This window comes from Phyllostomus discolor, chromosome 6, assembly GCF_004126475.2.
Source record: "Phyllostomus discolor isolate MPI-MPIP mPhyDis1 chromosome 6, mPhyDis1.pri.v3, whole genome shotgun sequence".
Lineage (NCBI taxonomy): Eukaryota > Metazoa > Chordata > Mammalia > Chiroptera > Phyllostomidae > Phyllostomus > Phyllostomus discolor.
The window spans coordinates 95,471,173-95,498,119 of record NC_040908.2 but is presented as its reverse complement, the minus strand read 5'-3'; the positions used below and the strand labels follow the sequence as shown (position 1 = coordinate 95,498,119).

Here is a 26,947-nt window from a genome sequence, read left to right as displayed (position 1 = left end):
GGTGACTGGGGAGGCCTGGGAAATGTGGGCACATTACACTGTTCTCTACTTTTATCCTTGCTTGAAACTTTCCACAAAAAAAAGTAAACAAAGATGAATAAAATAGATTATTTTTCATGATGTCTCTTTAGTTAAAAAATCCATGCTATTTTTTAACCCATACATGCTTTAACCTTTGTTTTCTAATTCTTTTTGGGGTTTTCTCTGTTTTTTCAGTTTCTTTCAGTTAACTGCACTTAAATAATTTCCATTTTGTCTTCTATTATTCATATTTAAGCTGCAAATTTCCCTGAAAATGTCAATTTAACTTTATCCTACATCTTGTATTATGTAGTGCTCTTTTCTAATTAAAAAAATTTCCCAATACGATTTCCTAAGCCACAAACTTGTTAAAAAAATGTATTTATATATCAATTATTTGGATTTATACAGACTTGCTTTGTGTCTATTTTTTTTTAAGATTTTTATTTATTATTTTTAGAGAGGGAAGGGAGGGAGATAGAGAGAGAGAGAGAAACATCAATGTGCGGTTGCTGGGGGTCATGGCCTGCAACCCAGGCATGTACCCTGACTGGGAATCGAACCTGCAACACTTTGGTTCGCAGCCCGCGCTCAATCCACTGAGCTATGCCAGCCAGGCACTTTGTGTCTATTATTAAGTCACATTTTGCTAACTTTTTTTTTCCAATAGTGTATATAATTTCTAATTGTTTTGTCTTTTTGATTAGTTTTTGAGAGACACATGTTAGTCTCATTAGTTGTGAATTAATTTTCTGTAATTCTTTCAGTTTTATTTTTGTATCTCCAATTTATGCTAATCCATGCCTACTCATTCATGATTATAATATCATCTTGCACTTTTTATCTTGCTACCTTTATAAATATGTAATAGCCCTACTGTTAGCCCTAAATTCTGTTTTTGATATCAATATTGCTATTCCAGCTTTATGTTTACTATCAATTCAAAGTATCTCTTTTCCTATTGTTTTATTTTAAAACTTTTTATGTTGTTTCATGTCAGCTGTGCCTTTTAGGCAATCTCTCGGTCTTCAGTAATAAGTGAAATAATTTTTTTCTTTAATTGATTATATTTTTAGTATATTTGTCCCATCTGGTTTGGTGTTTCCAGTTACCATGTTCTTTTCTCTGTAGCCTCCTCTTCCCTTGTCTTCAATTGAATTGATGGTAACTTTTATCCTGTTTTCTTTCTTTCTACTAATCCAGAATAATGATGGACTTTTTATGATTTTTTAGAAAATACCCAGATTCATTTAACTTTATCTTTCTCGTGACAATGTCAAGTTAATACCTCTAACCTCCTTCCTAATGAGATTAGGGCTTGAGCACACTTTGCTGCCTCTGAATGCTCTCTCTCGCTGTGTCACTGTTTCATATGGGAGAAGTTGTCAGCAGCTCAAAGTTGCTGCATAGCCTTTCAGAATCTCCATCTTACCCCCTCAAATAAAAAGCAAAAGCAAACCTCCTCCATAAAACAGCAAACAATAGATTAGTTATATCTAGAGAAAACATTAAGCTTTCCTAAAGCAGGATTATGGAAGATTCAGAACCTGGCACAGTGCCTAGTGTTGTATATGCACCCATGAGTATTTGTTGACTAAAATATGGCATTTGAGACTTCTGGCCAAGATGGAGGCATAGGTAGATAACACTGTGCCTCCTTGTGTAATTAAAAGAAGGACAACAACAAATTTAAAAACAACCAGAACTGACAGAAATCAACCATATGGAAGTTCTGACACTAAGGAGTTAAGAAGAAACATTCATTCAGACCAGTAGGAGGGGCAGAGATAGGCAGCCAGGGCAGAGAGGGACTCCTGGCAAGGTGGCAGTTGGAGGACTGGGACAGGTGGATGTGGTTTCTGGAAGACTGGGCAAGGCAGTGGCTGGCAGAGTGGGCAGTCCAACATTTGCGTGTGGATAAAGTGGGAGGAACAACTGGGGAGCAAAACAGATGATACAATCCAGGTTTCCAGTGCGGGGGAGATAGCCTCATAACCTCTGACTATAAAACCTGAGGGGGTTTGAAGTGTTGGGAGAAAGTCCCAACCTCACAGGAGAGTTTACTGGAGAAACCCACAGGGTCCTTGAACACATACAAGCCCACCCAACTCAGGAATCAGCACCAGAGGGCCCAATTTGATTGTGGGTAGCAGGGGAAGTTGACTGAAAGCTGCCAAGAGCTGAGCAAGCACATTGTTTACCCTCTCAGACCCCTCCCCCAACATACAGCACCACAATGCAGGCAATGTGGGTTGCCCTGTCCTGGTGATACCCAAGGCCTCTGCTCCATACATATGTAACAGGTGCTAGAGATTAAAAAAACATATGGCCCAATGAAAAGAACAGATCAAAACTCCAGAAAAAATACAACTAAGTGACGAACTAGCAACTTATCAGATGCAGAATTCAAAACACTGGTAATCAGGATGCTCACAGAAATGGTTTGAGTATGGTCGCAAAATAGAAGAAACAGTAAAGGCTATGCAAAGTGAAATAAAGGAACCAACACTGGAGGGAAGGAAACAGGACTCAAATCAATGGTCTGAGGCAGAAAGAGAATTAACCAAGCAGAACAGAAATGAAGAGAAACAAGAATTCAAACAAATAAGGAGAGGCTTAGGAACCTTTGGGACATCTTTAAATGTTCTAATATCTAAATCATAGGGGTGCCAGAAGGAGAAGAGGAAGAGCAAGGAAATTGAAAACTTATTTGAAAAAATAATGAAGGAGGTCTTCCCTAATTTGGCAAGGACTTCCAGGAAGTCCAGGAAGCTGACAGAGTCCCAAAGAAGTTGGACCCAAGGAAGCATATACCAAGATACATCATAATTACATTACCCAAGGTGAAAGATAAAGAGAGAATCTTAAAAGCAGAAAGAGAAAAGGAGACAGTTACCTTCAAAGGAGTCCCCATAAGACTATCAGCTAATTTCTCAAAAGAAACCTTGCAGGCAAGAAGGGGCTAGAATGAAGTATTTGAAGTAATGAAAGGCAGACACCTACATCCAAGATTACTCTATCCAGCAAAGCTTATCATTTAGAATGGAAGGGCAGATAGAGTGCTTCCCAGATAAGGTCAAGGTAAAGTTCATCATCATGTAGCCCTTATTATATGAAATGTTAAAGGGACTTATGTAAGAAAAAGAAGATTAAAAATATGAACAGTAAAACTGACAACAAACTCACAACAATCAACAAATGAACCTAAGAAAACCAAACCAAAACCAGAAATGAAGTAAATGAACAACTAGAACAGGAACAGATTCACAGAAATGGAGATCACCTGAAGGGTTATCAGCATGGAGGGGGAGTCAGGAGAATGGGGAAAAAGGTACAGGGAATGAGAAGCATAATTAGTAGGTACAAAATAGACAGGATGAGGTTAACAATAGCATAGGAAATGGAGAAGCCAAAGAACTTATATGTATCACCCACAGACACGAACTAAGGTGGGGGAATGCTGGTGGGAGGGGTGTGGTTACAGGGCAGAGCATAATAAAGAGGAGAAAAAAAACTGGGACAACTGTAATAGCATAATCAATAAAACATATTAAAAATAAAATAAATTATGGCATTTGATTCTTTTCCTTTTGTGAGGTGTAATAATATATCACTATTAAAGCCAGATAGTTTAGATTTGGTATTTCTAATCCTACAATAACCCTACTACGTGGACATAGTTAAGTGTCTTTACAGGTAAACTGGCTCAGAGAAGTTCAGTAACTGCCCAAGGTCATATACAGCTAGCTAGTAGGTGGTTTTTCTGAGATTCAAATCCAGTCCTGCCCTAGACCAGTAGTCCTCAACTCTGGCTAACCTTCAGAATCACCTAGCTTCATTTTAGAATTAGGTCATTATTCCTGGAGGTGGACATAGCATCTGGTGTATTTTTTTTAAGCTTTTAAATGTCCATTACAACCCCTTCTCATACAACAGATTGGGTAACTGAGTTCCAAAGACAGAATCCCACAGCTGAACCGGAGCTGAATGAAGAATTTCCTAATCCCACGTTGCCCTTGGGAGCTTAATTGACAGGGACTCTTCTGCCACTAGCTGCTGCAACACACCTGTGGAGGGGAAGGGCTCTGCTGGCAGACAGTCCTCGTCTGCCCCCTGGTGGACTAAAATGGCAAGGGAGTACTATCTTGGGCAAAACTTAATGAGGGGTAAAAGCTCTCTAGACTACTGTATTGATCAATCCAAACGCTGGGTGTAGATTTATTTAAGCCAGCTCTTAAGTGGTGGCGCTTTTACAGCATCCTCGTACTTGGAAGGAGAAAACCACCTCGTCACACAGGAACACAACCACTATGGACTGGTGCAGCGCCTTGCCTCCACTTGCCAGCTTTAAACTGTATGAGGCACTCCCTTGCCTAAGAACCCAGGGAGAAAAATTTTAAATCTTACCATACCTTTTATGAAGGCAGTAGAGTCTTGTGGTTCATCTCACAGGTTTTAGAGTCAAACACACCCAAGGAAAAATTTCTAACTCCACAATGTACTAATTTTATAAACTTTGGTGAGCTACATAGCATCTTTAATCCTCAGTTTTATCTGTAAAATGGTCATTCTAGCCCTAATTCATACACTTGTTCTGAAGATTAAATGTGAATGGAAAGGGCTCGGCACTCTGCCTGGAACGTTTTAACCCCCCCCCCGCGCCCCCCCCCCCACCCACACCCCCCGGCCCCCCCCCCCCCCCCCCCCCCCCCCCCCCCCCCCCCCCCCCCCCCCAACGAATGGTTATCACTATTATTACTGAAGTGGACCATGTTACCAGGCCTGGAAAAAACTCTCATATGAGACAAGAATATTTTCAGTGTCACCTTATATTATTTCTGTATTGGGGTCTGCTTCTCCTCACCCCTCAGAGAGAACCTTCGGCTTCCCACACTCCCCTTCACTGTAGCCTTCCATGTAATCTCTCCCTGTGAAGAGAATCTAGAACTCTGATTTCCTTCATCAAAATAGATTTTGCATGTAGCCATATTCTCATTCCTGAGGAATCTCATGTGAAAAGGATGAGGGGGTGAGGTGGAACCAGCAAAGGAGACTGAGAATGTACGATGAATGCAGCGGGAGAGAACCGGAGGAACCGGGAGTGCGTTACCCTCAGTGCAGAGTGTCTCCAGATGAAGGCAACGGTCAGTTGGGCCAAATGCTGTGAGAGGCTGAGCAAGATCAAATTCCACAAAGCTGGGGTCATTGGTGACCTAGTGGTCACCAGTGTGGTGGCTGGGCTCGATGTGGTGGTTGTGAAACTCTGACTGGAGTAAGGCATTTCATACATCAGGCATAGACTACTCTTTTGAGAAGTTCTATAAAGAGAAGCGAAGAACTGGAGGGAGAAATAGTTTATTCATTAAATGGAAAAAAGAGCAGCACACTATCATGCTAGTGGGAATGATCAAGCATGAGGGGGAGGCTGATGATGCAGAGAGGGAGGGAAGAAGTGCTAGCTAGACTGGGATCCCTGGGGGCGGTGGTTGCGGGGGTGGGGACGGGGAGTGGGGGCACAAGTGGAGAGCTCACGGAGCAGAGGCAGGGCTTACTAGGAGAACAAAGGGCAGGGCAGCGTCTGCGCACACAGACGACCTCTGGTGGGTGGATGGAAGGGAGCCCACCGGTGCAAGTCCTGCCCAGACAGGGTGTTTTCTCAGGGCAGCAGGCAGCAAGGTCATCAATCAACAAGAATAGCTGTATGAAGTGAAGTAACGTACCATCAAGTGAGCAAGTGATGTATTCAGTTTCAGAAATATAGAAAAAGGATGGTGATGAGGTCTAGTGGGTAAGAATCTTTTCTGAAAACACTTATAAATAATGAGGTTCACATGTAACTTCAGCTAAAATTCAAATAAAAATAAACACAATATGTGATGCTCTAAATTTTCTTTATTTTCTAATAACTAAACTCTGCAAAATGCTCTATAACACTATTAAAAAAAAAAACTTAAACATTTAGGATGGAAATTAGACCTCATGTATCTATCCATCAAAACACTTCTGCACACACCATGCAAACACTTTTTAGAAGGTATTTAGCTTTGTGGAATTACTAACAGGTGATGGTACATTTTAATTCCATATAGCACAGTGAGAATTTACTCCAAGCATATAACTTTAAAATAAAACAACACACATTTCTTTTGAACCGTTTTCAGATTAAATTGTTTTGTTTTTCCTAGAAGTTTAAAACTAAGTGCAATCTCCTTTCCCCAGTCACAGCTGCGAGCTCACAGAAGATCTGTATACCCACTGCTCCTGGGATTCCTCATCTGGCAAGGCTGAGTGAGAGTGAGGGTTTGCGTCATCAAAGGTAGAAGAGAGAATTGGCTAATTCCAAACTTGGTTCTTTGTGAATGCTTTGTGCCACGAGGAAGGTCAGTTTGTGTGCATATTGACACGGTGCGGGGACACTGATTAAGCCCTGAGAAGAAAACATATGGGTGGTAATTAAGAGGATAACTTGTTCTCCGAAGTGATTTTTTCCCCTCCGATTCTTTCCTCTGCTAGTTATATATGAGATAGAATATGTTTGTGAAGAAACAATAACTAGACTCCAACAACAGAGGGCACCCTGCTCACCGGGAACTTGTGCTCACTGGGCAGAATGGGGTGGACGCCCAGCTGGCTTCATAGTGCTGGGAGCTGGGGGCTACCACACTTAGGGCTAATCTATGATTCCTTCTGTTTTATGTTCCAAGGGGCTCTGAATGAATCTTGGCCTTGGATTCTGAGAGCAGCCCTTGGCCTCATGCACAGGCACACAGAAGAGGGCCAGGTCCACTACTTTCCCACCAGACCTCTGAGCTTGCTTCAACTTCCTCATCTGAAACATGGAAATAACAACACCCTCATTTCCTCAGAGGTTTGCATAAGATAATGAAAGTATATAATAAAGTCCTCTGGAAATTATAAATACTAATATATTAATAGTTATTTCTATTTCATTTCTATGGCAGACTGGGTTTCCTCCACTATGGACTCAGGAGTCATTCATTCATTCATTCATTCCTCATTTGTGAAAGTCTGGCATTGTGCCAGGTGTAGGGATACAAAGATAAACTGGGTAATAATTCCTGAGTGGGAAGCTTGAGTATTGGTACTCAAGTATTAGTAACAGCTGTCACTCACCGGCCAGTTGAAGTACAAGTGGCATAGCTTGAATGTAAGTCTCTGCATGTGGTCAGGCTTCAAGCCATTGTCATCGTAGATGACATTATAGTAAGTAGGATTCACAGTTCCCCAACGGGCAGCCTGGCTGACCAAGTAAAAGTCATACCTGAGGGGAAAATGAAATGAAAGTGAGAAAGAAGGCAAACAAAATAAGGCCAAACTTGAGCAAAACACAGCAAATGTTTTGTTAAAAATGGGTTTTCTAAGAGCACTTGCCATTCAGGACGCGTGGCTTCAGAATCCACCACGGTGCCAAGTGGCGGGTTCTGTAAGGTGTGGTTCCTTTCCACAAAGAATCGTGGCATGCACTTCTTCCTGACCACGATTACCGACAGTTTGGAGCTTAGAACCAGAAAGACAGAACAATAAGACAAAGAGAACTAAAACCAAGCCACACAGCCCTCTGTTTCTCTTATTTGGTAATTTTGAAGAGATACATGAATTAATAAATTCATTAGAAGAGCACTGCAAAAAGAAACAAACAAAAAAAGCCCCACCCCAATCTCTCCTCTCCCAGAGACACATATTATACAATTTTTAAGTTAGGGATTGTCCTTATTTGCTGCAAAAATGTGGTCACTGGCTAGTTTATATCATTTAAAGGGGACAGGGAGGAATGGCTGATAGGGCAATCAACTTCAATTAGCACTTCTAAAAAGGATTTTCCAGAATTACCTTTAGAGACAAGATTTTTTTTTCCATTAGCAATTGTCCCCCTAATTTTCACCTCCAGTCTTCCCCTCAGTGTCTGAATAGCAAAGGGACAGCCACAAGTCCCTCTGGCTCCCCGAACCCTCACTCCCGAACGCACTCCTGAAAAGATGGATGGGCGGGCCAAGGACACACTTGGGCCAAATGCTGAATGACGAGTGTTACAGTCAGCGTCTGGTAAAGTCAAGGCCAAATCCAAATATTGGTCATCACAGAAGGCACTTCTGGGATGCAGGGACCACTGTGAAATTTCATGGTGATCTCTGGATTAAATTTCAATGAAATTGGTCATGTTTCCGATACTGAGACTCACAAGTTGATGTCACAGTGCAAGAAAACGAACTCTTTGGCACTGTCAGCTATCCCCAAATGGCATCTTGTGATTCTGAATTCACCTGAGGTCAGTGAGGAACGAGAGATTTTGGCTCTGACAGTTTGGATGCAGCTGAAGGTCATGCTGTCCCCGAGCTACTATGTTCTCCCTCCTAAGAGTCACTGATGAGGTCCGGACTTTGATCCTTTGTGGCTCTTGGCTGCGACACTTGGCCAATGGGGGTGACGGTGGTGTGACCCTACAGGTGGAGCGCTATGCATGGCTTGGAAGAAGATGCTTTCTGAATATTTTAAGATTACCATCCTCCTCCATTTTCCAGTTCTAATAATTTTCTCGCACTTGCCACTTGACATAAGCAATATTGTTCTGAAAATGCTGTATGAAACAGGGAGTCTAGAAATGTGACAGCGGAGCCGGGTGTCCGGTGTTTAGGACGGGCTGATTTCCAGATGCACCTCAGCGCTCACAGCACTCACAGGCCTCTCAGCACCGGCTATAAGCCTTAGCTGCGCAGCAGTGCCTGCACTGCAGAAGCTCAGCCCTATGTGTGGATTTGGGCCTTGAATTTGAAACCATAGCTTATCTTTTCCCCATGGCATTTTTGTGCGTAGGAAGTGTCTTCACCAGCCAGTGGCCCTGCAGGCTTTCGGCTGAATCTCAGTGACAGCTGCTCTGTCTGGAGGAGGTCACCTGCCTTCTTCCAGGTGCCACCACCCCAGGGCCCCGAAGCTCACACCACCCAGGCCATTCACATCAAACCATACTGAATACCCTCCAGCCTAGGGGAAATCAATTCATCCAGATGCAGAGACAGATAAATTTAACTGCATAAAAAAAGACATGCTGCCATATAGTAATTCTAATAGAGAATGATGAATGTGCTATAACTGTGAGTGTGGAGGAAAAACAGCAATTTAATACCTTGTACTTGACCTTGCTTCTGTCACACTGCTCAGCAGCTGTGGTACTTCATATTCGATAAGTGTTTTTAGCTGACCATTCCCCACACCATCACGGTACACAACAATCCGGGCTGGCAAATCCTGATTGTATTTGTACCATTTGTTGAGTGCTCCTGCAGAATTTGGTGAGAAGAAAATGACTTGTCTGATGCCAGCAAAGCATAAAATCCCCATTAAATATTAATGTTTAAATAAGCTTGCTATTTCAGACACTGTGAAATAGGGTGATACCTAATTTGGGTTGTATTTGCAATAACATAAAAACAGGTAAATTTAGGGAACATTCCTGCATCTTTGCTATTTGAGGAATCATAATGGTTTCTATGCCATAACAGATTTTTAAATGTAGCACATCACTTCAGTATAATTCTAATAGTTAAGCAATAAATTAAATTTTAATTCATACAATAGACATACAGATTCCCAAAAGCAAAGTGATACTAATGCAGTTTCTTCAAGTCTTTAAATCCTCTCAATAAAAAGAGACTGAGTAATCTTAGGTTATTTCCTTCTCTAATGAGCACAAACATGAACACATAGGAAAGAACGTGGAGGTCCCTCTGAAGGCATCTCTTCACACGGACTCACCCAAGTAGATTCCACATCTCACTGACAACATGGCTTTAAAAACCTTTCCACCCACTCTACTAGAAATCACCAAAAGAGCAGGGACTGGACAGTGACTCCTACCCAACAAAAACTTTACATGACCACTAAAAAAAAAAATTACCAGGTTTTGAAGTGAGGAGAAAGTAATAAAATAATGTAACAAAGATATAATGATTTTGTGTATATATACTATATATATAATTGCATTAGTTTATTGTCCAGGAAATTCATTTTAGTTTGATAGAAGATCATGTATGTAACCAAAACATATCACCAAATCTGCTTTTTAAGGAAAAAAAAGTCTTTACAACCCCTTACCCACCCACCCTGCCCCCCAAAATTTAAAGACCGGAAAACACAGCTCAGGGGAGGGGTTGGGAATCTTGAGCAGGCTGCGAAGGAGTCACAAAGCCAGATGTGGGCCAGGTGCCTCTTTCGGCTGCATCACGCCCTTCCTCGCTACTGCCTTCCCCATTTTCTCGGGCTGTGCCATACTTTACCCGCAGACATCCCCAAAGGCTTCTCTGCTATTTCTAGACCTAACACTGCTCTGTTGCAATCCTTGTTCCTCTAGGGTAGGTTTCTTCTGGCCTTGCAACTATTTGGCAGAGCCACTGGTATTTACAAACTCTCCCTCCTCCTGGCTTTCTGTTTATACAGGCAGGTGACAATGTAAATTCTGCAGTCTGACTGTTAGCCTAAGACAGGACACAGCCCTGGGGATCTCCAACAGGCTGCCAGCTGACTCAGGCAGGTTTGGGGAGGCTGCTTCCTCCTATCTGGTCTCCTATAGACATGTGGACCTCGGATCTGAAGGAATCGTCCTTGCAGCCCACCACTTCTGCTATGGTTTTATTACCAGTCATGAAAACTTTTAAGCAATCTGCAATGTCAGTGCTTGTTCTCTGAAGGATACAGCGGGAAAACCACCTAAGGGAAGCAAAGAACGTAAGTAAAGTTCAACTTCAAAATATCTACTATACACATGCATCAGGGTTAAACTAAGAAACATATTATGAGTAAAAATCAATGTTGCTCATAATTTTGTATATGCTATAGGATCACAATTATATTAAAAACTCACCCTCCTCCAAAATGAAATTTATCAAAAAGAGAAACTAAAGTGATGTGCTGACATCAGACACATGTGGGTTCAAATCCTGGCTGGTACACTCATCAACCACCTGACTTTACTATGTAAACCTAAACTTGTTTCCTACTGGTAACAAGGAAATTCACAAGATGGTATGACAGTTTCCACCTCATGCTATTGTTGTAAAAATTAAATTGTATTTATATTGCTTAGCATAGTACTTGACACATAATAAGAAATAGAGGCCTCTATGCTATGATTATAAAGGAATTTATTAGTTTAGCAGGTCTTCTACTTTCAAAATAGTCAAAGATTTCTCAAGCACAAACTCCCACTTCTATTAGAAAGCCCATCAGGCTTTCAATCTTAACATGATTACCTTATTTAGATTTCAGACATAAGCCTTCTTGCTAAAGTCATTAATTAATTTAAAGCACTCAGAAAATGAAGATCATGACAGAAATAAGCATGCTATTGACACTGCTGTGGTTCTCCGCATACATGCAACAATAACGATGCAGTCAGCATGCTGCTAACTAGCTGGATGGTCTTCATCTGCCTGGTTAGGGAAGCGACACACACAACAGGGAACTCTTTCAGCCTGGAATGAAGTCAGAGGCACTCCGCTGTTTTTCCTGTTTCCCACATTCCCAAATACATACCCAACCACAAATTTAATGAAGCAAATCCAACAGCTTAAGTCTAAGAAGAAGAAATTTTGCCAACAGCTCCTTCAGCCTCAAAACATGGAATAGTGACAAATATTGAAACAATTCTAAGAACTATAATTTAATAAGAACTATGAGTTCATATTTAACATTGGCCCTAATCTTGCCTATGTTTCTAATAGCTGTGTGAACAACCACCGTATCAAATGTCTGTGAGCATTAAGAATGATAAAATAGTCACTAGCATGTACTGAACATTTAAATGGAATAAGGGGCAGATTAGGATACAAGTCCAGGCAATCTGATTCTTAACTGCTGGACATAATCCATGTAAAGTTTCTAGTACAATGCCTAAGAGAGTGCAGAAGTTAGAAAATAAATGTGCAAGAATTTCTACGAAGCCATCATTTTAGGAATATGACTGGTATATGAGCAATAGCTTGTTCTAATGTATGTATAAAATTTTTTTAATGAGGCTATGTATCGCCCCAATATTATCAATTACATTTATATATGTAAGTATAATTTATGACTATAACTGTTCCTATTTCTTAAATGAGTAAAGAATACAAACTATTCCTTGCTGTATAGTCTTTAATTAAACCACAATTAACAGTCTAGATAGTAGAAGAATATGTTAGGCTAATTTTAAAACTACCTGGTGATTCTGAGGTTAACACTGGCCACGAATCCAACCACCATGGTCCCCTTGTTGAATGCATCTTTACAGACATCAATGCCAACTACCATCAGGGACTTTAACTGTAAAATTAAATTTTTCATGATTTAATGGGGTGAGGTATTATTTCCCCCAAACAATGAGTTAATATGAAATTGAAAAAATAATTATTGCCCCGGCCATTATAGCTCAGTAAGTTTAGTGTTGGCCTGTGAACCAAAGGGTCACTGGTTCAGATCCCCATTGGGGCACATGCCTGGACTGCAGGCTATGTTCCCGGTATAAGGCACACCAGAGGCAACCGCACACTGATGTTTCTCTCCCTCTCTTTCTCTTTGCCTTCCCCTCTCACTAAACATAAACAAATAAAATCTTTAAAAAATATATTTCTACTTATTTAATCATTCGTGTAAAGCAGGTGCCAGGGAGGTGAAGGTCCAGGTAAGGCAGATTATTAAACCGGAAGCCAAAGAGATTGAAAGGTGAGGGGAAGAATATGGTGTACACTTTGCTTAAAAGACTCACTAGAGTCCAAAATAGCAACCATCCTGTGTGGAGAAGGCCAGGGGCCATCGGTGGTTCAAAAGATTCTAGGGAAGTGGTCAGTCCATTTACCCCCTGCCTCCAGGATGAAGGAATCTGAAGAGGAATTCCATTCCTCTTTCTTCAGAGCTCTAAGGAACCCTCATCCTCACCTGGCTCTGCACCTCCAGGGGAGCTGCTGGGGGTCCCCCCATACACTCTGCTCATGGAAACATAAAGCGATAGACAATAGTCCCTTATTTCTCACCCCCTCACTTCCTCCCACATTGGCAATGGTTCAAGAAAGAGAGAGAATTTTCTCAGTTTCTGACAGAACTTGGAGGCTGAGCTCACAGACTCTGCCAGTTCTCTGAGGTCTGGGAGGCCCATCCAGGGTGCAAGGCTATTCCGACAGTTAGTGCCTTGTGAAATCAGGTAAAGGCAGAACCCATGGGAGAGATTTTAAATGGCTGCCAGAAGGCTCCAAATCAAGTTTCTCCAAGTCTATGCCAAACTAGACTCTCTTTCATGAAATACCTGTTACCAGCTTAACCGAAGCTCCCTGAGAGGGGGCCATGCCTCGCCTTTGCACACCTTCGCGGTAGCTTGTGCCCTGCCGAAACTCAGAGGAGAGGCTCAACAAGCAAAACAAATGTTTCTGGGGTCACGCAAAAATATCTCTTACTTTGGTTTAACTTTTAAAATGAATTAATCAGTTGGTGGATTACTAAAAGGAAAAGAGTGACAGGCTCCTCACAGGAATCTCGACAGCCCACAGCTCGCCTCCGAGCTTACAGGTCATCTGCATGGCGATCTTGGAGGCGATGCTCATCATCATTCCCTGTTTACTCAAGGTGTGAACCCGCACACACTGGCTTGGGACGGGGCAGTCGCAGCTCAAGTATTTTTTAATGGGCTCGTAATAGCTCTGCTGATTGGAAGGCAGAATACACATTACCTAAAAACAAAACAAACAAAAAGTCAATTTACTTATGCTTAGAAATAGCTTCATAAAGAAAAATTGAATACATCCATTCTCCAAACATCTTTTGCCCTTAAGTCCTCAAAAGCAAAAAGGAACATGCCTACAGGTCTTTAAACTTTGACAATTAAGGCCATTTGAAAGGCCTTCTCATCAGCCATCCACTCCACCAAGCCCCATTCCAGTCTCACCTTACCCACCACCCTTGGCTTTCCCTTCCCCTCTCTGATTTGATTCTGTTAGTGCCCTAAAGTTCCCTTCTAACCTAGCTCGCCCTCCAGCTCCCTCCCCTTTTGGCCATGCCCTTCTCCTGTGGCTCTCCAGCTCTCATCCCCTCTGCCCCCCAGCTTCACCCGCAGAGAGGAACTGGCTTACAATGTAGTATGTTTCCCATTAGGAACTGAATGACCATAATTAAGGAAAACATTTTTTTTTGTTCACTGGTACTTGAAGATGGGGATATGGGAAATGGGAAAATAAAGAGAAAGAAACTTAAGATCCGCTGGTATTTTTTTAGTTTCACCCATTTCTGTCACTGCCCCTGTTTCTTATCAGGTTTCCCTCACAGAAGGATCTCCCCTGGACTACCTTCATCTCCTTTCTATCTCCTGTCCTCTACCTTCAAAAACCCCTAAATTATAGAAAAGATAGGCACTCTCGTGATTAGCAAAAGAAAACAAATGAAGTGATTTTTTTTCACCTACATTTCTGTTCAAAATCATAATCCCAAGGGCTAAAATTATCTACAATTAATTATATAAAGTGGGGAAAAGTGTTTTTAAGTTGTCAGCAAAATTCTCTTAGGAGCCTTCCTTCCTTTCATCCTGTGAGTTTGGGGCCAAGCAAGCTAGGTGGCAGAACAAGGCAGGAGCCCGATGGGACCAGGGCTGAAAGAAGAGGGAGCCAAGTGAGACTGGTCACACATCAAGGTCGGAGAAGCAAGGAAACGTTTGGTGAATAACGGCAGCCGAGTTTCTATCAGAGGAGGGGGGTACACGTTTAGAAAGGGAGAATGCCTGCCTGTGATATTGAGTTGGAACTGGAGGTGTGAACATGTGTTTAATATACACATAGATGCACAGAGTAATAAAATAGGTGTAGTTGTGCATGACGTGTATGTGTGTATGTACACATACACACATACATACAAGTATTTGCCCTCATCTGCCCACTGGGACAGCCTGCAACAGTGACACTCCAGGAGCAAATGAGTGCATCTAATGCCCAGACCTTGGTTTCCAAATACTCTTCTCCACCTGGAGGAATCAGGGCTCATGAGAGAAACTTCTGATTCCAGAGCTGGGCAGCAAAACTTCAGGGTTAACCTAAATATCTTATTGTGCCAGACCATAAGGGCATGTTCTGAGAAAATTGGGGAAATATCAAAAGGCTTGAATGGGGCTCTCACAGGAAAACTCAGGGACAATCTTGGCATCAAAATAAATAATAGCAGTTATGGACTTTAAGTTAGTAAATAGGAATGCATAATGATATAAATAGATGAACAAAGAAACGAAGAGTAAAGGAAGCTTTTCTTTATAATCTAATGCCACCTGATAAGTGTAGAAGGAAGTATGGAATTACAATGCCAACACTGGCAACCATCAGAGTATTAACGGATTCGGACAAGAACGACCAACAGAGTGCTCGCTTCAGCAGCACGTGTACTGAAACTGGGACGATTCAGAGATCAGCATGGCCTCTGTGCAAGGACGACACACAAATCAGTGAAGTGTTTCATATGTTTAAACACATGTACTTATAACAGCAACAAAACAGAACTACCAATGGATTCTAAAATGAGTATATGAAAATTTGATGAGGAACAGATATGCACATAGTCCCAAAGTACCTCCCTATGAAAACAAACCAACCCTAATTAATTACAAAGAGAAAAAGAATAACTTGACAGTGGAAACTTGACCAATACCACCTTAATCAGTGGGGTACCTGGTAGGATGCAGTAAAAACAAAGAATCATACTCCTGCCAAAAGTGCATAACCTGAATTTAATCAAAAGGAAACATCAGACAAACCCAAATTGAGGGACATTATATACATAACTGGTCCACAGTCTTCAAAATTAGGTGGTCATGAAAGGCGAGGAAAAAAGATGGAACTGTTCCAGATTGCACATGAGACTGAAGAGACGGGACCACTAAGTACAACACGTTAGATCCTCTCACTAGAGAGGACATGTTTGAGATAAAGGGAGGAATGTTCAGAGTCTGTGGATCAGCTGGTCATACTGTTTCTTGGTGTTCATGGTTGTCTTATGGTTCTCAGAAGAGCAACCTCATTTGCAGGGAATATGTGCTAAAGTATTCAAGGGTAATAGAACATCACGTCTGTAACTTAATCTCAAATAGTTTTGGAAAAAAATAGCTATAAATATATAGAACAATAAATGATTGATAGAAAGAAACATAGAAAATGATAAAGCGAATATGATAAAATGTCAACAATTTGGGATTCTGAGTGAAGAGTATATGGGAGTTTTTGTACCAGCAACTTTTCTATAAGTTTGATTTTATTTTTTAATGCTTTTTTTAAAAAGATTTTATTTATTTATTTTTTAGGGAGGGAAGGGAGGGAGAGGGAGAGGGAGAGAGAGAGAGAGAGAGAGAGAGAGAGAGGGAGGGAGAGAGGGAAATATCAATGTGCTGGGGGTTATGGCCTGCAACCCAGGAATGTACCCTGGCTGGGAATCGAACCTGGGACACTTTGGTTCCCAGCCCGCGCTCAATCCACTGAGCTATGATTTTATTTTTTAAATAAAAAAAATAAATGCTCAGAGTGTGAGAATTTCCTTTGTCCAATATCACATCCTCATGGGCCATATTTTTGTGTATTTGACTAAAAGAGCAACAGTGCTTTGCATGAGATATGAGTGGGAATGCTGGGAGCTGGGATGAATGAGCTAGGGAGGTAAGATGAGGAGACAGGACAGGAAAAGCGCTGCAATACAGTGAGAGGCTGAGACCATGGAGAAGAGCACACCCTCCCAAGAAACAGGAACGGGTGAGATATTTTTAAGAACAAGGAAGTCCATTTTAACTTGTCTGCAATGTTGAAATGTGATGTCATTATTCCTTGGCCCCAAACCCTATGCAAAGTCAGCTTTACACCACACACACACACACACACACACACACTCCTACCTACTCTGGCAAATGAGGTAATTGTGGAAATCCCACAGGGTGATACAACACAGGAGGAAATGGCACTCACAAAAGATGAAACATACCCAGGAGGGCAAGAATTCAGAGGAAGCAGAACTATGGGGTCATAGGTGACATGGAAAAACCAAGGTGACATGGAACACAGGTGACACAACATTTAAGGGATACAATAGGAGTTAATTTATCTTAAATCTTAAGTGAAAGGTGACTCCCCCAATAAGTGAAAAAATACATAGACATCCCAGAGGCTAATATGGGGGTAACCACAAGAATTTTAAAATACATATTAGAAATATGAAAGAGAAATAAAATATTGATTAAAATACAAAGATTAATACTTTCTTGGGTACTTGGGGAAATACACAGCAATTTATAAACACATCATGGGAGACTGTGTTTAGATTCTTTCAATACTGTCATATATATTGAAAAATAAAAATTATATATCAAAACACAAAATGACCCTGTACTCACCAACTGAACATCAGGATCAACATGTTTCTGTATGGCACCAAGAAATGCAGCTGGATTTTCTTGTACTTTCATGCTACATAAAAAGAGTAATTTTGAACATATAAAATTCTTCTCTAAGTAGCACATAATCATATGGAGTTAAAATAATACAAATGGATCTTTATAACAGATTAGCAATTTGAGAAAAAATTATTAGAGAAAAGTGACTAACTTTTGAGTCTAAAATTGTATCTCCCACTACAAGACATGCCAGAAATATTTAATAATCATTTATATTATCTTTAAAATAGTTTGGTGGCAAGTAAAAATTTTGGAATTGTACAGAATCCCTACAATTAATAATTCTGCTGCTCAAAATGAGGTTAAAAATGAACTTTTAAAATCACAAGTCACAATATCAAGTGTCTGAAATGAGATTTAAATTAAACTAAGATTAAGATTTCTCTAATACCAAATCTCCACAAGAACTTTAAAATGAATGTTTCAAATATCATCAGGTTAATGAGACCAAGATGTTCAGCTATTCTTGAATCTGTATGATTCAGACTAAAAGATTTTCTTTTCTTCCATGATAGCTTGTTTGGAGCCTGGAATATTTAGCCTTCGTCAATCAAACAGTGAGCAAGTTCTCATCAATTATCTGTTCTGTGCTTACACCAATTTATGGGGCAGAGGCTACAGAAATGATTCCCACACAGAGGAATTTATAAATCCACTTTCTTCATGTAGAATCTACCTCTCTCAAGTGTGTATGATTGCCTGGCCCGATTCCCAGTGGCCTTTTAAAACTTGCCCACCAGGGGGCAGGACCACTGTCTCCTACTTGCTGATTCCAACCAGCTGTAGGAATGGCTTAACAGCTCTTAAAACAACTCAATGTTTCTGACTTTTCCAATTCAATCTCTTGAATCAGATGTAACCACTATCTTGCTGTCCATTCCTTCTAAAGTCATCACTATGCATATAAATACAACAGGTAAATGGATACTTCATGGGGGGTGGAGGGTGGGAGGGAAGAATGGGATCAAATACAGACTTTCAAATAAAACAGCAGGAACAGAAGATGGACACAAGATTGCTCATGGAACTGGTGTGCGAAAGATGCCAGCCCAGAATCTGCTGACCGTGGCTTCTTACATTAATCTTTTCCTGCTTTATTAACTAGTTTATAGTTTAAGAGAAATTAGAGCAAGTGAAACTTGAACCAGGCAATCTGTTAACATATTTGCTAAGATGAGAATTCTAAACTATGGTATAAAATGAGACTGGGGCTATCTGTGGTTTTCAACAATGCATGCACTGCTGATATATAATTAGCAGCCCTGTGTTCAAAGAATAATTTCCCACCCTGCCAATGAGGACATCTGCATCTCCACCATAACAAAGGAAAAAAGTGTCTATTGATCCTTACTAAGTATATCAAGCTCAGTAAATGAGGCATGACCAACTTCATGACTTTCCTAAAGCAAAGCAATATTCAGTTTGGAGCGTGCTTGTGTGTGTGTGGACCCTTGACTGGACTGAAAGCAACTTCTGTGTCTTTCTCATCCCTCCAAACTGGCACAGTGTCTAACCCACAGCAGATACTCAATAAGTGTTCAAAAACTAAATGAAGGGCCTTGGTTTAATCAGGAAACTGTCTAAATGACTAATTTTATTAACAATAAAAAAAGCTTATTTCAGATCTATGTTTACATTTAATTTTAAAGCCTAAAATGTATGAAATGAGCAAGGAAATGCAACTTTATTTTTTTAAATACCCTGTTTGCTGTTAAGTCTTATAGGTAACTAACATGAGAGAATTAAAGAAAAAAAAAGTTGAGTAGGTAATATATGGATTTATACCTGAACTAGCACTGAAAAAACTTCAAGGTAATGAGACTATTGCCTAAAAACTGGAAAAAAAAAACATTTTACAAAGACCAACATAAAATATATTTTAACTGTATAAAATTTAATCATAGCAAAAATGTATTTACTTACAACTGTTTTCTTGGCACTTCAAATTAGGAAACTTTACTGAGATAAAGAAGCTTTTATAGGTACCTCAGCCCTTATTTCCTAGCTTCTAACCAAACCGAATTAATATATTAAAGGGGTTGGGATGATTTTCAGTGTATTCTCACATTTTGGGGTAGTTCACATTAAATCCCATAGAAATTCCAACTCTTCTTAAGCAGCTCAGAAAGGTCTCAGTCACATTTTCAGCTCTGTTGCTACATATAATCAACCATTTATTCAGAGATTTTGCACTTAAAATCTTGCAAGTTCGAATATCCTTGGACCAATCAGCAGCAGACATGGGTTGACACTGAGAAAAATAATGATCATGACAGAGTTGAACACATTTATTCAGAAAGCAATTCAATAAAGACAGTGAAGATGGCCCACATTTATCCTAAGAGAAGTATTTGTTATTCAGACTCAAAACATCTATACAAGCACTGCATTATCTAAACAGAATGCATGTGCTGCCCGGGAGTGGAGGCACCTGAGCACCATCCCAGGTCAGCCACTGCATGGCTGCAGAGTCTTAGACAAGTCCCTTTACTTCACAGGCCTCCACTGTGTGAAAAAAAATTGCCTGGTTCAAAGACCTCTAGGTTCCTTTCCAGCTCTAAGAATCTCTGACCTTTATTATGAATGGCAGCTCAGGCAAGTAGGCTGTCCAGTTCGATCTCTTTAGGCATCTAGATCGCTCAAATAGAAAGTGCTGATTACTGATACTCCAGGTCCTCATACTAAAACTAACAACCCTACAGGGCAGTTCAGAATATATTTATGCAAGGAGCAGCTACACCTAGGAGCAAAGATGAGGCCAGGACACAAGCTCTTTGCCCACTCTTGGAAGGTTCCTCAGGTGACTAGAAAGACAAGCTCAAGCTCCCTGCACTGAAGAGGGGACTTTAGACTGGGCACACTGGTCCCTAGCCTTCTATGTACATCCATGGACTAGAAGTGAATGGAAATGTCCTTGGTATCGTGAGCTGGAAGAGCCACTGTTAGAATTTAAAAGAAACACACTATAATCTAATTCCTTGTTGCCCAAAGTGTTGTCTTGGAGCAGCATGGCTCTCTCCTGAGAGCTCCTTAGAAATACGGAGTCCTGGGCCCCATCCCAGACCCTCTGAGTCAGAATCTGCATTTTGATAAGTTCCCAGGTGATTCATCTGCAAATGAATGTTTAAGAAGCCTTGTAATCCCCTTGTTTTACAGACCCCAAAGCTGTGGTAGAGAAAGGTTATGGAGTCAGCTGGTGGCAGTGACAGGTTTAGAATGCTGGTCTTTGTGACATTGCAACCAGAGTACTTTTCACCAAGCATTCTGACTTCCAACCACCCGCCATCCTTGCTAGGCAGGGACTCCACTCCAGGAAGAGACCTTAGGCTGAGTATGGAGGGGAAGGGTTAGCCCCTCCATTGAGGGTTCTATCTAGAGCCAAGGTTTATTCCCTCCCTTTATAGCCCGCATGAGGAGAGTCACGCCCTCTCACCTACACTCCTACCTGTTATGGGCTGACGAAAGACCCAGGACAAATGCCCACTGCCCACCCTGAGGTCTGTGAACCTTTAGTTTACTCATTTCCTAGAACCCAATCTCAGAAAAGCAGAATTGGCCAAGAAGTCGATGACCCAGTCACATCTAGCCATCTACCACCACCTTGAGGAAGTTTCTTATTGGGTTCTCCCATGTTATGTTCCTTCTATAGAGCCCTGTTTCCATGTGAAAAAAATGCAAAAAAAATAAATAAATAAATAAAGAAGATGACAAATAGAAGACTTTACTTATAGAGATAATGAGACAGGTCATTTTAATGTTTAAATTTAAATCCTGCTTCATATGTAGAGCTAAAATTGAGCTTCTTTTTACTGATTCCTGACCAAGATCCTAATGGGGGACTACATTTTCGTACTTTAGATAATTATGTGTGGTTTTGTTTTGTACTGTTTTTATAAGTTTTTTTTTCAGCTTCTCCAGTAAGTTTCTGGTAATTTAGAATAGATTATCAAAAAGAAATGATGAAAAACTCTCCATGCTGCCAACACAAACCAACTGCTGCTTAGTTTAAACTAATGTTTAAACATGTCAGTTCATTATATCAAATAGGGCAAGAAGAGAGCCTTTAAAATGAATAAAATATAATTGAACTTTAAAATGGGAAAAGTAGAAATGCGATGCCCAATTCTGTATGAAATAGATGCACTTCTTCCACTGAAGCCCTAAAGAACCAATGATTGGCCTCTTCAAGTTTCAGAACATTGTTCCCCCTAAATGCTATGGCTGGGGATGAGATCTGTGTGAATTTCTTCATGTTTATGCCAACTGAGCAGCATTTTATTTTGGGATAAAAACAACTCTGGTATCAAGAAACATAATTTACTGAAATAACCTTCACCAGCCAGCAGAATTTTCCCAGGTACTATGATTTTTCTTTCTTTTGTTTTTTTAGTGACATAAGAATACTACAATACTCAATAGTAAGTGGGCATGTTTTAATTACAATGGCTTGAAATGCCATTTTTAATGTGTCTTTAAATGTGACATGTTGCACTGACTGATGTAAATCATGTGCTCTGGGGGCCGCTAAGCCCACACAAGTACACTGAAATTGAAGAGGAAAAGAGAGGGGACTTCGAGGTTTAGGACAAAGGAAGCACAAGAACATACTCACGGAGAAACCAAATGAACATTACAAGCCCACTCAGTCACTCTGGCATGTGATCGAACTTACACATAGTCAAGCAGTTACTGTTAAATAAAAATAAAATTACAGCACTTACTATGTGGCCTTGCACTAATATTTTTTCTGAAGGCACAACCCGGCCAGTCAGTGACATCTGGCATCCAAAATGCAGCCCCCAGGTCTCCAGCTCAAAACGAGCATCCTTGTTTCTGTTGAGAGAGTTGAGTGTTAAGTTACTAAAGTGCTTCTTTTCTAAAGAATTCTAATCATTAGAGACAATTGTAACTTACTGAATTATTCAGAGGCTGATTTTTTTTTAGGATTCTTGACTTCTATTTCTACTAATTCTTTTTCCTGCTGCTCTAAAGAATTATGGGCATGAGATCTGGGACTTGCAGGAATGGAAAAGGCTCCCAGGGTGCACACTGGCTGGAGAAATGGGCCTTGGAGCCAGACAGACCAGGGCTTACCTTCTACTGCTGACATTTAAGAATACATGACCCTGATCAGACTTTTAATTTTACATTATTGATCTGTGGTTTTCTTATTGGCAAAATGTATGGATTATAAAGCTAGCTACTTCATAAGGCTGATGTGAAGACTAAATATGATGATACACGGCAAATACCACAGTGCCTGGCAGATGCTGTGTGCTCAACAACATACTATTCCAGATAATAAACTTAGTAAAGAGATATTGTGGAGTCTCTGGATGTGGAAATGTCTTCTGGGAATAACTGAATTTGTGGCTTGAGAGTAGACAGAGGATGATACAGAAAAGGAACACTAGAACCTTATGCTTCAGAAGAGTCACAGGATAGACTGGACAGTGGGAAGACTAAGAGGAAAATATTAGTATTAGCAATAATAACTACTTTATTTATTTTCATAGTACGTTGAGGTTATAACTTAATGGGCTTTAATCATAGTTCATGTATCATCTCACTGGATTATCATATATATCATAGATTATGATATATATGGTCACCGCTACCAGCTGTGACCTCCTTAAGGAGAGCAGTCATGCTGACTTTGGGCTCTGGCATGTGTTGTGCCATAGCCAGTACATGGTGAACCAGATGCTCACAGAAGAGACTGATGTAATTCATGCTTTTATTCACCTATCAAAGCTTCCCCTCTCTTTAGGGAAGCCCAAACCTCTCTACCACTGCCTCTCCACAACTCAAGCTCATTATTTCCATCAGCTCATGTTACGTTTAGTCTAATCCTAATGACTACTTTGAGTTAATTATTTTGCTTCTGGTACTATCTGTCAGAGATATGGTACTATCTGTCAGAGATAAGATGGGTGAGGTGACTCCTGGTCAGGACACTGGGCTGAAATAAACGGGATTACTGGAAGGTGGCAGGGACATGTGAGGAAGACTAACCCATAAAGGGAGAGAACAAGGAATAAACAGGAATAAGTTATTCTCAAGTAGGAATGAGTCTGGGGGACATCCAGGATAAGTGACATAAAGAGTAATCATAAAATATAAAATTATGAAACCACAAGCATTATAACAGAAATGCACATTTATCATATAGAAACATTAAAAAAAAAGGGCAAGTTACAAAACATGATGCATAGGACCTGGCCAGATACCTCAGTTGCTTAGAGCATCACCCTGATACACTAAGGTTGTGGGTTTGATCCCAGGTCAGGGCACATATAAATAGCAACCAATGAATGTGTAAGTAAGTGGAACAACAAATTGATGTTCCTCTCTCCCTCCCTTCCTCTCTCTCTCTCAAATCAATAAAAGTTATTTTAAAAAAACATGATGTACAATGTTATGACATTTCCCTAAAAATAACATGACTATACATTTGAAAATATCTGAAAAAATACACATCATTCATTCAATTATAATTTATTCATTTAATACATTTTAGAGCACACACACGCACACCTTTGTTTTGTATATAAATTTCTAAATTCTTCCTTCAAATTTTTTCATCTTTAAAGAAAAAAAGATCATTCTACAACAATGTTGCCCAGTAGAAATACACAGCAAGCCACTATTTAATTTTAAATTTTCTAGTAGCTGCATTAAAAAGTAAAAATTAACAAGTACAATTATTTTTTAGATATATATTATCTAACCCAATGTATCTAAAATGCAACCATTTCAAGATGTGGCATTAACCACATTTTAAGTGTCCAATAGTTACACAAGGCTACCATGCTAGACAGTGAAGTTTTAGGAGGTCAGAAGGGAAACAGGAGGAGAGGTTTTCTGTCACGGAGTACAGATAACTGTCATAAATGAGGGCAGGAATGCCACTGAGAATCAGGTGGGCTGAACCAAAGGGCACAAAGGAATCCTTAAGTTTAAACAATATATGGTGGGGTTTTCCCAATGACCAGTGTGCTGAGTCCCTGAACATTCCTGACCCTGACTGTTGGGGGCCTGGAGTGGTTTTAGAGCATTTTGTTTTTAAAGTTACAGGCCTCTTTCCTCTTCTTCTTTCAAACTTCTATCCAGAAGCTAAACGCATTAAGTGGATGAAAGCAGAGCCATCTAGCTGATGCAGGGTGGTAGTTCTGCCGGAGCAGCTTCTACCTGCCTCCCTGCAACCTGCAAACCTGCGGTATCCTGGGTGACCCTCAGGCCCTGGACAACACATTTCAAAAGTGTCTTGATTTGAATCAATAGGAATGAGACATTTTTATCAGGGAATGCAACATTTTATAGATCATCCAATTCTACAAACTAGGCCAGAGGCAGGGTGTACCCTGGTCCCAGTGAGATATCTGGTACCTCTGGATGTCGTCGGCAAGCCTGGCCAAGTGCTGCTGCCTTCCTACAGGACTGAGACGTGTTTCTTCAGCCACAGCTTTCATCACCTGGAAATCAGAGGCTGCCTGGCTAGTCAGTCCTATTAAGCATAAGCAAAGATAAAGCAAGAAAAATGAACACTATAGAACATAACCCCAGCCCATCTCAGGCAGAATAAGCTTTTCACTGAAGCTGAATCAGGTAACACTCTCCAATAAAAATGCAAGCTGTGTATGTCACTTTACTTTTCTAGTAGCCACGTTTTTAAAAAAAAAAAAAAAAAAAAAAAAAAAAAACCACACACCCAAAAAAGAAACAGCCCTGGCCAGTGTGGCTTAGTTGGTTGAGCGTTGTCCTGCAAACCAAAAAGTTTCCAGTTCGATTTTGGGTCAGGGCACATGCCTGAGTTGCACGTTCAGTCCCCAGTTAGGGCACGTATGAGAAACAACCAATTAATGTTTCTCTCTCACATCGATGTTTCTCTCCCTCTCCTTCTCCCCTACTTTCCCTCTCTCTAAACCAAAAAAAAAAAAATAAAATTATAAAAAAAGAAACAGGTAAAATTATGTTAAATAGTATATATCATTTAATTCAATATATCCAAAATATTATCATTTCAACATGTAATCGATATAAAAAACTCATTCAGTTATTTTCCTTTTTTTATACTGTCTTTGAAACCTAGTCTGAACTTTACACTCACAGCGCCTCCCCATTTCCTCAGTCACCCTAGTCACATCTCGGGTGCTCCGCAAACACACGTGGCTACTGACTACCACAGGGGACTGTGCAGATCTAGAATATCAGAATACCACTAACAATGAGCATCCCTCCCTTCAAGGAATATATCCTTATGAGTGTTTCTAATCACAAAACAAACATACACATGCCATACTGATATAGGCAATACAAATATGTAAAAAGTAGAAAGTCCCCCCTTCTTTAGTCCCACCCTGCTAATCAAAGAAACATGACGAAAAGGACTCAAGACTGTTAGTCAGTATACAGTGCAGATTACCTTCTGGAAGCACATACAAAAAGAAAATAAGGATGATTTTGTCACAAACAGTAAACTAGAAGAAAAAAACTCGCATCACTTCCTAAACTAGTGAAGTTCAAAAAATGGTGAAGCACAACAGCTTGGTTTCAGGAAAATATCTGGCACCTATTTTACATCGAAATAACAAATGGAATACATGAGGTAACAGCAATTTCCAAAGGACACTTTATCCTCCCACTTCTCTACTATCAAATAAATTACTTAAGGCTCCATCCTCCAGGGGTTCAATCAATGCTCTGGCACGCAGCTAACTGAAGGAGGTTCTGCCCACTGCTAAGTATCAGAAGCCTGTGGTCAAGAACCTGCTAGAGTGTAAAACATAAACATTACCTGTTAGAAAGCAGAGCTCGGGTATCAGGTGGACCATCCGAGCCTCAGCGTTATTTCTCTGGTTTTTCAACAGACTAACAAGCATTGGCTGATGTAGGTCAGAAAGAGTAATACCATACTGCTATAGAATGCAAGATTAATGAGGGAAAAGTTAATATGGAAACACCGTAAAATGAGCATCTTTGCTTATAAGCAACAAGGTAATTGCAAAATGAATACATAAGCAAATGTTTTCAATGAAGAAAAAAAAATCCCATGGTTACCTACTCATTTCTGCTTCCTTCCTCTCAAGTTCTATCTTTTGTATCTGAGGACCAGTTTTTAATTATCTTTCACAGGGTAACATTGTTTTATTTTGTTTGTAATCATGTCCCTGCTCTCTTCTGGGTTCCGTCCAGAGTCAGAACAGCCTCCAGCTGGCTCCATACTCAGGTCAGCGACCTGCTGGAGCTGGGTGCAAGCCAGCATTCCCACCACTGACGACGGAGGCAGGCTGCCCCGTGCGTAACTGACTGACTCTACGCAACTATATTCATCTTGAAAATGTCTATACACAAGCTGGAGGCCAGGGTTCCATTAAGTCAACCTCAGACGTCCCCAAAGAGCATGACTGTCCTTAACTTCCAGGATTGCAAGATGTTGTAGGGAAGCGGCTTTGAAGTCTGACAAATGTGAAT

The 26,947-nt window shown here is 40.5% G+C and overlaps 1 protein-coding gene and 1 non-coding gene across 2 annotated transcripts in view; one reads left to right on the top strand and one right to left on the bottom strand.

Moving 5' to 3' along the window:
• Nucleotides 1–5,937: 5,937 nt before the first annotated feature.
• PIWIL4 (piwi like RNA-mediated gene silencing 4) overlaps nt 5,938–26,947 on the bottom strand; it is a 43,642-nt gene continuing 22,632 nt past the window's right edge. The window contains exons 9-20 of the mRNA XM_028516772.2: nt 26,271–26,391; nt 24,863–24,980; nt 22,195–22,306; nt 19,540–19,724; nt 17,414–17,486; nt 13,533–13,733; nt 12,233–12,336; nt 10,673–10,743; nt 9,164–9,317; nt 7,414–7,539; nt 7,156–7,303; nt 5,938–6,448 (exon numbers count right to left, since the gene is read on the bottom strand). Of these exons, the coding sequence (XP_028372573.1) occupies nt 6,332–6,448; nt 7,156–7,303; nt 7,414–7,539; nt 9,164–9,317; nt 10,673–10,743; nt 12,233–12,336; nt 13,533–13,733; nt 17,414–17,486; nt 19,540–19,724; nt 22,195–22,306; nt 24,863–24,980; nt 26,271–26,391 (1,530 nt within the window). The 3' untranslated portion in view covers nt 5,938–6,331. The remainder of the gene's footprint in view (nt 6,449–7,155; nt 7,304–7,413; nt 7,540–9,163; nt 9,318–10,672; nt 10,744–12,232; nt 12,337–13,532; nt 13,734–17,413; nt 17,487–19,539; nt 19,725–22,194; nt 22,307–24,862; nt 24,981–26,270; nt 26,392–26,947) is intronic.
• Nucleotides 15,401–15,504, top strand: LOC114501102. Its single transcript, XR_003684875.1, has one exon. It is a non-coding gene; the product is annotated as a U6 spliceosomal RNA (small nuclear RNA).